This window comes from Lycium barbarum, chromosome 12, assembly GCF_019175385.1.
Source record: "Lycium barbarum isolate Lr01 chromosome 12, ASM1917538v2, whole genome shotgun sequence".
Taxonomy (NCBI): domain Eukaryota; kingdom Viridiplantae; phylum Streptophyta; class Magnoliopsida; order Solanales; family Solanaceae; genus Lycium; species Lycium barbarum.
Genome location: NC_083348.1, coordinates 97,058,006 through 97,072,713, shown reverse-complemented (window position 1 = coordinate 97,072,713; position 14,708 = coordinate 97,058,006). Strand labels below are relative to the sequence as shown.

The window sequence follows — 14,708 nt, the reverse complement described above, 5'->3', positions numbered from 1 at the left end:
GAAAAATAACTCATGTAAATAATAAATTACTAGATCCTAATCATAAAATCATCCTAAACGCAATTATTAGTGGCTCACTCGATAATATAGGCTCAAAACGAAACCAAAAGGGGAAAATAGAGAAGTTTTAAATACTTAATTTTACTCATTTTATATATCACGATTACTATTAGGAGTTAATTTTTCGCTAGGAGTATGCTTCTTTCAAATGCGAGTTAATTGAATTCAATTTTGTCTTGTCACGAATGAGTAAATTACCACATCTAACTTCTTTCAAATGTTTTGGACGTATTTTAACGCTAGAACTAGTGATTCATATTATGGTAAAAATCTATCCACACTGGGTGTTTACACCAAATCAATGAATGTACGATATGTGTTTGAATATACACAACTATCACCTAACCATAATTAATTAACCTATAAATTCACTTCATCAAATCACTTAACCATAGTGACACCTAGTATGAATAAGTACTTACCTTTATACTATAATTGAAACCTCATTCCAACAACGATGTTTCTTATGGGCAACTTACACAAATGACTACATTTTGAGTTTTTCTTTTTAGGCATAGCTACACTTTTTCTAATTACATTTCGTAGCTACAGTAGATTGTTTTCAAAATTCGGTTGAGTCAGGTTTCACTGTATTTAAGGCATATTTTGATGTATTCAAGTCCAGATGTATTTAACTAAGCTATACTCAAGTAAAATGTATTCAACTCAACTGTATTCATTTGTAGCTACTTTTACACTATAGTCACTTTGTTATATCTAAAATCGGTTCTATACTAAAAACTATCCTTCAAAATACAAGGAAAAAAATACATACATAAACACTGGTATTCACACTAAAAAAATTAACGAATACACTCAAAATACTGAATACAAGGAATAAAATACACCCCCAAACACTGAATTTGCACTAAAAATTTAACGAATACACTCAAATACTGAATACAAGAACAAAATACACCCCAAACACTGGATTGTACGCTAAAAAATTAACGAATACACTCAAATATACACCTCCACCTCAAATACAAGAAAATAAAAAACACGAGTATTTGAAATACAAAAAAGTAAAATGCTCATATCTGAGCCGGCAAGCAGGAAACGACCAGATCTGGAGAGCGCCGGCAGTCGTGACAGTAGCAACTCTAGAGAGATGAGTCGGCGGTGGTCACGACGAAACTTCAACAGCGATGGGAGGCATGGCATTGCTGCTAGATCTGGATAATAAAGTGTATAACCGGAGATTAGAGAGAGATACGGCAACGGCGGCTGAACTCGCTCGAGATTAGAGAGAGAGATTAGATGTTACAGTTGAATAGAGAGAGAGTTTCGACGGTGTTTAGGGTGTTCAACGGCGGCGGAATTCGTCGGAGATTAGAGAGAGAGACGCGATGGCGGAATAACTCGCGGGAGATCTCCGTGGTGGCCAGTGGTGTGATGTGCCGGGGATTTATGGCACATTCGACGCTTTTGGCTATAAGTTTTACTTGTGTTTTAGCAAGTCTTGGTCAATTTAATGTGTTTTTGTTGTGTTTTAGGTATTTGGCATTGTAGGAGTCCAAAGATTGAGAATTAAGCAAATTGGATAAAAACGCAAAGAAGGACGGGACGTACATCAAAGTACGCCTCATACTGTTCCCCGCACTTTGAAAGAAAGTCACTGAAGTCTCTGTAAGACATGAGGGAAGTACGTCTTGGAAAGTACGTCCCGTACTTATAAGGACGGGCCGTACTTGTTGCCCGTCCATGGACTTGAAGTAACAGAGAGGCAATACATCTTTGAGGGAAGGAACGTCCTGAGAATACGTCCCGTACTCCAAAAGACGGGACGTACATTTGCCCGTACTTTTTCCGCACCTTGAAGTTATTCAGATGCCATGCTTTGCAAGGACAGGACATACTTTAATGTACGTCCCGTACTCTTTCCGCGCGGGTGACATGATTTTGTCCATATTGAAGAGGGATTTAACTCTTATAAATAGCCAATAGGGTTTTGAATATTTTTTTTTTTATCATTTTTCATACTTTGAATTCTAAAAATTCTGAGATTGGTGTTTAGACAATTTGTTCTTAGTATCTTTCGAAGGGTTCAAGACAATTACAATCGTTTAATTTCCAATTTTATTCGTAAGTTTTAATACCAATTCAATTATGCAATCTTCAATCTTTTATTGTTTTCTTGTTGCCATGAGTAGCTAAACACCTTTACTAAGGTTGTGAACCCAAGGATAGGTGTTTTGTGATTGGTGATTGTGATTGATATACGCATAATGGATTGTTAGGGTTTATTTGTTCTTCGTTTTTATCATATAGTTAGTGGTTGCAAACATTAGCTAACGCCATAAACTGTAGTTTATTTGGGAAAATAACTAGGGTTTGGTAAGAATAAATAACAAGAACTCAGGGCATACCCCTTGTTTAATAAATTCACTTAGGAATAAGAGGAATGTACTTGGCATAATTAACCGTTCTTCATGCATACTTTCTTATCTTTGGAAAAAGCATAGAAAGAAATAATTTTTGTTTATTGGGAAATAGTCTAGATTGATATAGAGGTTAAGTGCATCCATACAAACGATCCATTAGAAGTATATCAAGATCAAGATCCATGATCAAACACTTTATCTAATGGGGACACAACCTTGGTTCTTTTTCTCCATATATTTACAACTTTAAATTCCTAGTCACTTTAAATTAGTCCACAAACCAAATCTCCTATAAAACCCTTTTTCTGGAATACACCAGGATCGCAAGATTAGTATAATACTCGTTTAGTAAACTTTTCACGCCATATTCTCTGTGGGATTCGACCCCAACCTCGTTGGGTTACTATATTTGACAACGTCCGCATTATACCATTAATAAGTGTACTTTGAGCGTATCACGGTGGCGGAGAGAAGAAGCATCTCAAAGCCAGCCCTAAAATTCTTAGTCAAGATAAAAATAATAAAAATAGAGAATTCTGCTTTAAATATATAATATAGCTATGATAGGTAATTCATACAACCTTTAGCTATAAGGAGTAATTAATGCAAACTATAACTAATAAATATATTTACCTACTACAGTTTGCCGCATCATGTAGATTTTTCGTTTCTTATTTTATACTATTACGGATTGAAAATTGAATTCAGTTCTGCTTTGTTACCAGGGGTGGATCTAGGCCCACTGAGGATGTTCACCCAACACCCTCTGCAAATAAATTATACTGTATATATAAGGTATTTTTTATTTTTTAGGTACATATATGAGTTTTGAACACCCTAAAAAAAAGAGGAGGTTTGTTTAGTGGTTTAGAGTGTTCAAAATTTATCTTGAGATTTCAAGTTCAAATCTCAGTCAGTAAATTACCATATCTAGCTAAATCTAAGGAAAATATGCACTATATGATTTTTATAGAGGTTAAAATATTACAATTGTATCACTCATGAGTTTAATTATTAACTGTAAACCTCATCAACTGGATCCCTAATTTATTTATTTAAAAAATCTCAATTTTATATATATATTATAATAAAGAAAATGATGAGAGGGTCAGTGCTATAAAAATGATTTTCACCTGGGCAAATAGTAGGGAGACTAGTGTGTTATAGACTGTAGAAAAATGCGGCATTTAATTTCCTGGGGTCACCGAACGGTTGCGATTCTCGCCACGTCTTTTTTTGTACTGCAGTTATGTGTAAAAGATGTATTGGCCTTTTATTCATGCTCGTATCGTGCATTATCACGCATTATAGAAAGTGCCATTTCATGCATCATCACTTGTTTGGTTTTTGTGCCGTTTACCCAGCTGTTATACCGCTAATTATTCTTTATTTTTCTTTTTTAGAAATAAACGTTTTTTTTTCCCAGAAATAAACGTTATTCCCACTACATTTTAACACTACAAATCACAACTCACAAGTAAAATCAACAGTAAATCAGTATACGAAATTGAGCATACTCTCTACGTTCATTTTTGCTTGTTCACTATACTAATAATATACTCTGCTTTCATTTTTAAATCAATTATAACCCCAAGGAGCTGATTTTATAGAAAGCAGAATTCAGAGGATCCAAAATGCCAAAAAAAAACAAAAATAAAAGGGGAAAAAGTGCAAAAAGAACATTACATTTGTCAAAAAAAAAATGTACTCTTTTCGTTCTAATTTATATGACACCATTTGACTAGACACGGAGTTTAAGAAATAAATGAAGACTTTAAAATTTGTGGTTCAAAACAAGCATTACATACTTGTGTGGCTGTAAATCATATCATCAAGGTTAAAAAAGGAATTTTAAAGTTAGTTTATTTCTACGCATAGAAAGATGACATTCTTTTTTGGACAAATTAAAAAGAAAAGTGTGTCACCTAAATTAGGGTAGATGGAATGATTCAGTTTGGAAAATCAAGAGATCATTTATCATTTTTATACATATTTACGCTTATTATTAATATTTTAATTATTTTTAGTTCATTTTCTACTATTAGATGACTTGTGATAATTAGGGGTGATACAGTATAATTATATTATTATTTGTTGCTTCTTAAGAGGTGTGTCAATCAGACATGGACAAGTAAAGATGGACGGAGAAAGTATTATGTTAAGATTTGCTCTAACTGAATATTTTATGTCTCGTGAACGACGCGTTTTAGTTATTCATGATGATTCCGAATAATAAGCACAAACGTGTCGCTACATATCTGTCCACTTTCAAGAAATTATCTAATCGTGAAACTTATTCGAGAGATGTTTCTATTTGCAATCGCGTCTTTTGAAAGAAACACGTGCGTGCGGTTTTTCTCATTTGAATCTCTTGTCGCTACGTGCATGCCTTCGTGATAGAATAAAAGGAAATGGTGGCGAATTTCTGACACCTGTATGTAGTATTCCCTTCATCCAATTTTACTTATCCATTATACTAAAACTAGATGTCCACTTTTACTTGTCTAGTTTGGAAAACCAAAAAATAATTTATCGTTTTATACCCACTTTACCCTTATTATTAAATACTATTCATTTCCCAATGCATTTCAAAAAATATTGAATTTATTATATTCAAAGGGTTGATATAGTAAACTTATCATTTTATTAGTTACTCATTAAGGGTTGTGTCAAGCTAAATACGGACAAGTAAAAATTGATGAAGATAGTAGTTCATATCGATGAATCATTGGAGAACTATTTGGCGAAACTAACCTCTTATCTAATTTATTTCTTCAATTTGAGAATAAACATATTAAAATTAAATATACATACATACAAATACATTATACATCTATATAAATATCTACTATCAAAAGATTTAGCAGTATATATTACTACTATGTATAAGGGAGAATACAATTTTTTGTCTCTTTTTACCCCTAATTAAAGTTTTTATTACTTTGTGAAATCTTATAAATTTTGGTAAATTTTGAGAACCTTAAGGGCTTTTTTATGCCACTAAAGATTATGATGCATGGAAAATATTAGTGGTCCCCACAAAACATGCTTATACATATTTGAGTCTTTTATGAGAAATATTAAATTTGTTTAAAATTATATTTTTCCTTAAGAATTTATTATAGACACTTAAAGAATATAATTATCATGGCAATCAAATTCTATAATATAGGCTTAATTATTGAATAAAAATATTATTTTATAATACTATTTATTATTTGTTGATGTTAATTACCAATTATCATTTGCTATTTAAAAATTTTATTCGTCCGGTTATAAAGAAGTAATTAACAAATATTTCACTTAGGGTAAGATTAGGTTTTAAATCAAAAGAATAAATACAATTAGACTATCATTGTTAAATATACTTAAAAATGAATCGAAATTGTAAATTATAGTCTGAAGTACGTTAGTTAATTAATCAAATTTACGTGCACATGCTTTCAACATAAAACTTATCTAATAAATTACTATATTAAAAGAGGAACTATAAAATATTATAGTTATAAAAACACTGTAGTTATAGAAACCAAACAATAATAATAATAGACAATTGCCAAAAGTAGAGTATATTTTTTACCTTTTTAACATTAAAATATTTTGCAAACTACCATATAACCAAAGACAAATAGTTAAATTCAACATGAAAAAGTTATTACAATGTGAATTTCATAAAATGATTTATTAAATTAAATAAAACAAAAAGTTATTATTTCTTTAACATGCATCTTTTGGAAGGAAAATGAAAGCCTAAAGTAAGAACAATTTAATTTTATGGATTTTTCAAAAAATTTTCGTGTGTTTAATTTGAAAAAACATCTTGTAATATTAAGGGTTTTAATTATTTATGTTTATTTATAGGTTAACTTTATTTATTTCATCATACAACAATATTTTTTGGCAGTAAATATTAATTGAATATTGTAATATTTTTTGGTAAAAAATAAGTAAGTTTAATTCAAAAGACAAATGAAATTAATTTAACATATGAAAAGCCGAATTTGAATCATCGGAGATTTCAGTCTCAACATATTTAAGTAAATAGCAATTAGAAAAGCCAATGTTTGATTATTTTTTTAACAAAAAATCTAATACATAAACTAAAAAAAAATTTCCTTAACTTTCGGGTAGAAGTCTATTAAAAGTATCAAATTGATGTTAGAAAAACAAAGAAATAATAGCAGAATTTTTTTCCAAATACCTACAAATTAAATTTTGTAAGATCAGATAAGCCCGAGCCAAATGATACTAGTATATATATATATATATATATATATATATATATATATATATATATTAGTACTATATAGAAGCATGGGTTTGTACCCATGCTTCGTCGTCCGTTTTCCACCAAACAAAAAAAAAAGGTGTGGCCCCAACTAAACATCAACCAATATAAGAAAAAAAGGTGTGGGCCCCAACTAAACATCAACCAATATTAAAAACACCAACCAATATTAAAAAAAAAAAAGTGGAACTCACCATCTCTAAACACACGAAAAAAAAAGTGGACTCCATATTAACAAAATCAAGCAATATAAAAAAAAATGCATCGCATATTAAAAATCAAACAATATTTATGTAATTTCCAAAGTATCTCATTAAATCAATAATGATGGATTCATTGCCACATGCATATCAATCCATTAGTGGGAGCAAATGAAATTATTGTACAGAAACATACTTAAAATACTTATATATTAAAATAAGATATAATTTAATTAATTTTTTATTTTTTCCTTACTCTAATAAATGTGAAAAGAGATTAATATCATAAAATAAAAAATAATATTAAATGGAGATCAAATAATTAATAAGGTAAATTAGTGAAATTATAATTCTAATTGACGTTCCTTAAAAAATCGTGCAAAAGAAAACATGACAAGTAAATGAGTTAAACCAAAAAAAAAAAAAAAAAAAAAAAGTGGAACTCACCATCTCCAAATTCACGGGAAAAAAAAAGTGGACCCCATATTAACAAAATCAAGCAATATAAAAAAAAATGAATTCCATATTAAAAAAACCAACAATGTCAAAAAAAAAGTGCAGATTTTGTATTAGTAGCAAACACTAATATAATAGAGTTTTAGATACGGAGCACAAACTACAATGTTATATTAATCGTGTTTTGAACATAGTATCCCATATTGACAAAATCAAGCAATATAAAATAATAAAAAAAGATGAATCCCATATTAAAAAAAAACAATGTAAAAAAAAAAAAAACAGTGTAGACTTTGTAATTATAGCAAACACTAATATAATAAAGTTTTAGATATGGAGCACAAACTACAATGTTAGATTAATCGTGTTTTGAACATAGTATATATATATTATATGCATAAAAATAGTGCAAACCCATGCTTCTATATAGTACTAATATATGCATAAAAATAGTGCAAACTAATAATGTTCAAAAAAAAAAGTGCACCCCTTAAAGGGTGGACCCCATACTAAACAACATCAAACAATATAAAAAAAAAAAAAAAGTAGAACCCACCATCTCCAAACTCACGGTAAAAAAAAGTGGACCTCATATTAACAAAATCAAGCAATATCAAAAAAAAAAAATTGAACCCCATATTAAAAAACAATAATGTCAAAAAAAAAATGCAGACTTTGTATTCGTAGTAAACACTAATATAATAAAGTTTTAGATACGGAGTACAAACTACAATGTTATATTAATCGTGTTTTGAACATAGTATATATATGCATAAAAATAGTGCAAATTAATAATGTAAAAAAAAAAGTGCACCCCATATTAAAAAATCAAACCATATTCATGTAATTTCTAAAACATCTCATTAAGTCAATAATGATGGATTCATTGCCGCGTGCGTATCAATCCATTAGTGGGAGCAAATGAAATTACTTTTCTTCAAAAGGTTAAGTAGTCAAACCATACAATTTTTTTTTTTATATTAGCCTGAGATTTAATGTAAATATTAAACTGTTGTATTTGTTATTCCGCCATGTCATTTATTTGTTATGTTTACTAAAATAAATATACTTAAAATATTTATATTTTAAAATAAGATATAATTTAATTACTTTTTTATTTTTATTCTTACTCTAATAAATGTGAAAAGAGATTAATGTCGTAAAAAAAAATATCAAATGGAGATCAAATAATGAATAAGGTAAATTAGTCAAATTATAATTCTAATCGACGTTTTCTTAAAAAACCATCCAAAAGACAATATGACAAGTAAAATGAGCTAAACCGCGAATATTTACCAAAAATTAAAAAATAGTATTTATTCGTTTAAATAGAAAATCAATTTCTACTTGGTTTCGTCTTAAACATGTAAAATTAATTTAATAATTTGAATTAGAATTATCCAAATCAAAATTTGATAAAAAAATAATAAGTATTTTACACCTTTAAATTAATCGAATTAAAATTGAAAGTATCAACTGATGCTTAAATATTGCTATTGTTTTATCTCAAAGAGAGGAAAATAGTTTCCTTTTAAACAAATCTTCTCTTTTAAAAAATATTAATAAATTTGCCAATTTTGTATTCGTAGCAAACATTAATATAATAAAGTTTTAGATAAGGAGCACAAACTACAATGTTATATTAATCGTGTTTTGAACATAATATATATATATATAATCAATATTCAAAGACAACTACATACACATAGATGCACTATAATATAAAGTGTTGAACCTGTGGTAGGCCGTATATATATATATATATATATATGCAGGTAGGGATGATTATTTGCATGTCGACGAAGGCATGCGATGGCATTATGAGTATTGAGGCGTTAAGGCCTTATCGTATGCCGAGATGGTGAAATACGGAAAGAAAGTAATTAAGGGTATTTAAGAGCTTGATAATGATTACAAATTTTGTCATTGATAGGTATTTAACATTGGAAAAGAAATAACAACCTACAATTGGGAATGGGACTGCGCAGCCACAGCCGCCATTTCTCTTTCCCCACACTTTTTATTCTGATCATCATACATGAGTAATTATAAATTCAAAAAAACAGTTATTAATATTAAGTAACTCCTTCATTATTAGTCCCACTCATATAAAATCAAAGGGACAGCAATTATTAATACTAGTCCCACTAAGCAAATCAGATATTCATTTTGGTAACAAATTAAAATTTTCTTTTGTTATAGTAAGCAAAAGACAAAAACACAAATAAAAAGGGAGTTTGTTATACTACAGGGTATTTCCTATGCATTTCATTTTAAAAAATAAATAAAAAGGGGTTTGGGTGTGGGACGTGGGGGTGGGGGTGGGGGGTGGGGTGGAGATAAGAAAAGACAGCCCCAGAAATCAGTATAAAAGGAAGAGTGCTGAGTGCATCAATTTATTTCTTATAGTTCTGAATAATCATGAACAACTACTCACTTCACTAATAGCAGCACCCAAAAAAGAAAAGAAGAAGAGCTTTTTAACGGCCCCTTTTCTTTCGAAACCTTTTTTTCTTTGATTGCTCTTTGTCGTTCATATATCTTTCTACTTTCGTTGAATCCTCCTTTCGTGTTTTTCTTGAATTTCGATAACCAAAAAAAAAAAAAAAAAGAAGCTTTTCCTCTGCCTCTTGCTTTTTTACCTTCCCCTACACGTTATACTTACTATCATAAAACACCTATATAAACCTCTCTTTTGCTCCTACAAATATCATTAATTCAGTCTAAACTTTTTTATTACTAGCATATATAGTGAAAGAAAAAAAAAAAGATGGTGGAGAATGGTGTAGTGTCGATAGTGGTGAGAGAATTTGATGCAAAAAAAGATAGCAAAGAAGTTGAAGAAGTTGAGAGAAGATGCGAAGTTGGGCCAAGTGGTAAACTCTCTCTTTTTACTGATCTTTTGGGTGACCCAATTTGCCGAGTTCGTCATTCTCCTGCCTATCTCATGTTGGTAAGTGGTTAACATGCATATTAAATCTCTAAATTCTTTTAGGATATATTTGTTTTGTTACTATATTTAACAGCCTATGGATTATGATTATCAGGTAGCAGAGATAGTGGTGCATAATGGAAGAACTGAAGAGAGAGCAATAGTAGGAATGATAAGGGGCTGTATTAAAACCGTTACGTGTGGAAAGAAACTTTCAAGGAATGCCAAAAATAGCTCTGAATCCACTAAACCACTTCCTATTTTCACCAAACTCGCCTATATTTTAGGCCTCCGTGTTTCTCCTTCTCACCGGTAACTACTTACTCCTATTATTTTTCTTTTTATTCAGTGATGCCGACAATCCATATAATTAAATATTGATTGTTTTAAAAGTTCATTTTATTTTTCTTATTTTTGACTGGCTTATTAAGCACTAGATCTTCACTTTAATATGGACCCGACCAATGATGGTTTTGGTTTTTGCTAAAAAATGATGATTGTGTGGACACATTCTAAAGACCTTTCTTTTTACTACTAATAAATATTCACTCTCGTCTTTAAAAAATTACTACTATTTGTTTTATTTTGGCATCTTCTTAAAAATAACTAGTGTTGAGACAGTATAATGACATTTTTTTAAAAATGTTTTTCAGGAGAATGGGAATTGGGTTAAAATTGGTGCACAAAATGGAGGAGTGGTTTAGAACTAATGGTGCTGAATATTCATACATAGCTACTGAAAACGACAACCAAGCTTCCATACAACTTTTTAACCACAAATGTGGTTACTCCAAGTTCCGCACACCGTCCCTTTTGGTCCAACCCGTTTTCGCTCATCGGGTCAGTGTATCGAATCGGGTCACTATCATCAAGCTCAGCCCAACTGACGCTGAAACCCTATACCGTCACAAATACTCCACCACTGAGTTCTTTCCCCGTGACATTGATTCCGTTCTCAACAACCAACTCAATTTGGGTACTTATTTAGCGGTTCCAAAGGGCCTTTATTCGGGCCAAACTTGGCCCGGTGTGGATAAGTTTTTATCGGGTCAGCCCGAGTCATGGGCTGTCCTCAGTGTGTGGAACTGTAAGGACGTGTTTAATCTTGAGGTTCGTGGGGCGTCGCAAATGACAAAAGTTCTTGCTAAGACAACTCGTTTAGTGGACCGGGCTTTTCCATGGCTTAAGATACCGTCGGTACCGGAGATTTTCAGGCCATTTGGGCTTCACTTTTTATATGGGCTTGGTGGTGAAGGCCCATTAGCTGTAAAATTCATCAAATCACTGTGTGATTTTGCTCATAATTTAGCAAAAGAATCAGAGTGTAGCGTGGTGGCGACTGAGGTGGCAAATAGGGACCCGTTGAGGTCAGCAATCCCACACTGGAAAAAGCTATCATGCGCAGAGGACCTATGGTGCATGAAACGACTAGGGGAAGACTATAGTGACGGGTCAGTAGGTGACTGGACAAAATCACAACCTGGTCTTTCTATTTTTGTTGATCCTAGGGAAGTCTAACTTTATTATAATAGGGGCTCCATGCCCTTTCAACAATAGGACTAGGGAATCTAGTTTTAGAAGTTCAAAGAAAAAAGCAGGCGGTAAAAGTTATATTTCCTTTTTGGTAGGTTCTGTTTTTTCTTTTGTTTATTTCAATTCAGTTTAATTAACTAGATAAGTTGAAGAAGAATGAGAAAATATGGGGGTAGAAGAGAAGACTTTAATTTTTTTGAGTTGTTGTTGGTTGCTGTAAACGGGGGTGGGGGGGTGGGGATTATCCCACATTTTATGTAAATGGATGTGGCTTTTTAGATCCTCTTTCGGCCAAAGAGAAGCTGTTTCTGTTGTTATATGCTGGATTTTGTTATCTTTTGGGTTTCCTATCTCATCCTTTTTGTCTTTCCTTGTTCTAAAGTTTAATAGCAAAAGTAAACGATTTAACTAAACCGGAATAATAAAAAAGTATGATCATATATTTCACAAAATATTCTACTAGCTAGAAATACCTCTCTCCGTCTAAATAGATATATCAAAGATTCGATGGTACAAAAAGGTTGTCAATGGCACATCAAATCGTAGACGAGAATTCTGATGTTGATTTTTATTTTTAGGTTTTAGAAGACAGTAAAAGTTGATTATGCCAATTATATTATTAACCTCTTTATTTTTGGAAATTCTAAAATGATATTTTGCACAACTTAACATTTTGCAAGAAACTCTAATATGATATTTCTATAGCAAACAACTACTTTTTGTTCAATCGTCTTTTTGAAATTTTCTTTCACTATCTTAATGTGAAGTAAGAAGTAGAAACTATCATTTTCTATGATAATTTTTTTGGTTTTTCTTCACTCCTCAAGAATGTTATATTCTGAGTAGAAGACATACGGCGTGTGTGCAAATTGGATTGATCAGTTGCATTTGGCCTAGTTTTCTATAGGCAATATAGTTGTACTTGGCCTAATCAAATATTTCGGGTTCAAGACCTTAAAATTAAAAACAAAAATTAGCGGTGTGAAGCGCTTTCCACTTAAACAAACTTTACCCAACACGAATTTGAATTAATAAGAATTTCCAAGCGCATACTATCGATCGAAAAACGAAGAAAGCGCCAGTGCTTGGACGGGAAAGAAATACAATGTGCGTTTTTCAAGTAACTGAAAGAGGTAGAGAGATTGACAAATATATGGGGGACCCTCGTCAAAAACATGGAACTAGATGTGCGAGTGCTTAGCTAGGATAATATATATCCATGAATATGTGTGACGAAGTCATTACGATAAGATAGCCGAGCACCTTTTCTTTGGCTTGGTTACTTTCTTATTCGTCATATTCCTTGTCTTTTCAATACAAATACTACTCCACCTTCAATTTGTTATGATAGGCAAGAACGTATAAATTGTGGTGAGCTGTGCAACGGTGCTTTGTCTCTTTGTGAAAATCCAAACATAATAGAACTAGAAAGATAGTAGTGATTAGGGATCACTTGGGGTAGGGGATCGACGTCATTCCACTTATTTCTAACTGCACATGAATATTGAGGGACCATTTTGTTCCCACTATAGTTTTGTTTTTTTGTGGTTTCCATTAGCTTTGGGACCAGCCACGAATTTCTCCGAGTGTAATGTTTATGGAAGACAAGGCTTCTGTAAATACATTATACTGAAATTACTATATGAGTAATATAATATGAGTAACAATTGGAGATGGTGGGGAAGTAATTAAATCATACGATTTTTTGCTCCTTTCGGCGGTGCGAAAGTGTGTTTAGCATGGCAGAAAAATTATTAGTCCGAAGATTACTATTGTCTTTCTGATCTGCATATAATATTGGATGGGAATAGGGATATCTTTCAACAGACAACAGGATGGTGGCGTTTGGGTGAAATCAGACCATCATATTGTTATACACGATCAGTCACTATCATATCTTGAAATATAAAACTACTGTACACTTTTGTCCTGATAATTCATTTGATATTATATTATATTAATAACTAGTAGAAGGAAAAAGTTTCTGGAGGGATCTGAAGCCTTTTATCTACGGTAAAATTGTCTTTCTACCTATAGATTACGAGTTTAACCGGTGGAATCAACCACTGATGTTCTTTATAGAGTGAGGCCTTTTTCGGATCCTACCTGAATGTGGAATGATTCGTGCACCAAACTACCTTTTTATATTTAAGAGCCGATCATATCTTTTTCCTGGCATGATTCTCCTGAATTCCCACTTAAACCCTATAATAAGGTAGGTGCCATGTGACATGCAAGTTAAAACCTTTTCTTGTCATGATTGGTAAGGTTTTCATAAGAATTATATGCAGATGGAGTTCAAAATAGTAACAAGTTTAATGCATGGTTATAATAATAATAATAATAATAATAATAATATTAATAATAATAATAATAATAATAATAATACCACATATGTGAAAGCAGTTTACAATATTTTAATTGATCCCTTAAATTTACTTCTTCAAGTAATACGTTCTCAAGCTATATTATGGGAATCTAGAATAAGAATTGAAACTTGCCCGTACAATCAGGGGCGGATCTAGTAAGGCGGGTGGGGATGCCACGTTACCCGCACACCTCGAGCAAAACCTTGTATATATATGTGAGTATATATGGGAAATAGTATAAATATGTAAAATGACACCCTAACTAACAAATGGTTGTTTGGTGCCACTGGTGAAAGGTTGAAAGTTGTGCCCACAACACCTGGGATTGAGTCCAACTTGCACCAATTCTTTTAAAATTTTCTCTTTTCTAAGAAGCTTATAGAAGATTCGTTCTCCTTTTTTCTTATTTTCTTTTTCTATTTTGCTTCTTCTTTACTTTATTTTCCTTGTTTCTTCTTTTCTTTTTATTTACTTGCTGATGTTTTT

At 31.5% G+C, this 14,708-nt stretch overlaps 1 protein-coding gene across 1 annotated transcript; it reads left to right on the top strand.

Moving 5' to 3' along the window:
• Positions 1–9,717: 9,717 nt before the first annotated feature.
• Positions 9,718–11,982, top strand: LOC132623531 (probable N-acetyltransferase HLS1). The gene is made up of 3 exons (XM_060338302.1): positions 9,718–10,341; positions 10,436–10,632; positions 10,974–11,982. Exons 1-3 carry the CDS (start codon positions 10,159–10,161, stop codon positions 11,836–11,838), a joined length of 1,245 nt encoding a protein of 414 aa, XP_060194285.1. The 5' UTR covers positions 9,718–10,158; the 3' UTR covers positions 11,839–11,982.
• Positions 11,983–14,708: the final 2,726 nt, after the last annotated feature.

What these genes read in the sequence shown, in the direction of transcription:
- LOC132623531 (XM_060338302.1), top strand. Translation starts at nt 10,159, where the DNA reads ATGGTGGAGAATGGTGTAGTGTCGATAGTGGTGAGAGAATTTGATGCA. An exon ending in CTCCTGCCTATCTCATGTTG is followed by an intron (nt 10,342 to 10,435) that starts GTAAGTGGTTAA and finishes TATGATTATCAG; the next exon opens with GTAGCAGAGATAGTGGTGCA. An exon ending in CGTGTTTCTCCTTCTCACCG is followed by an intron (nt 10,633 to 10,973) that starts GTAACTACTTAC and finishes AATGTTTTTCAG; the next exon opens with GAGAATGGGAATTGGGTTAA.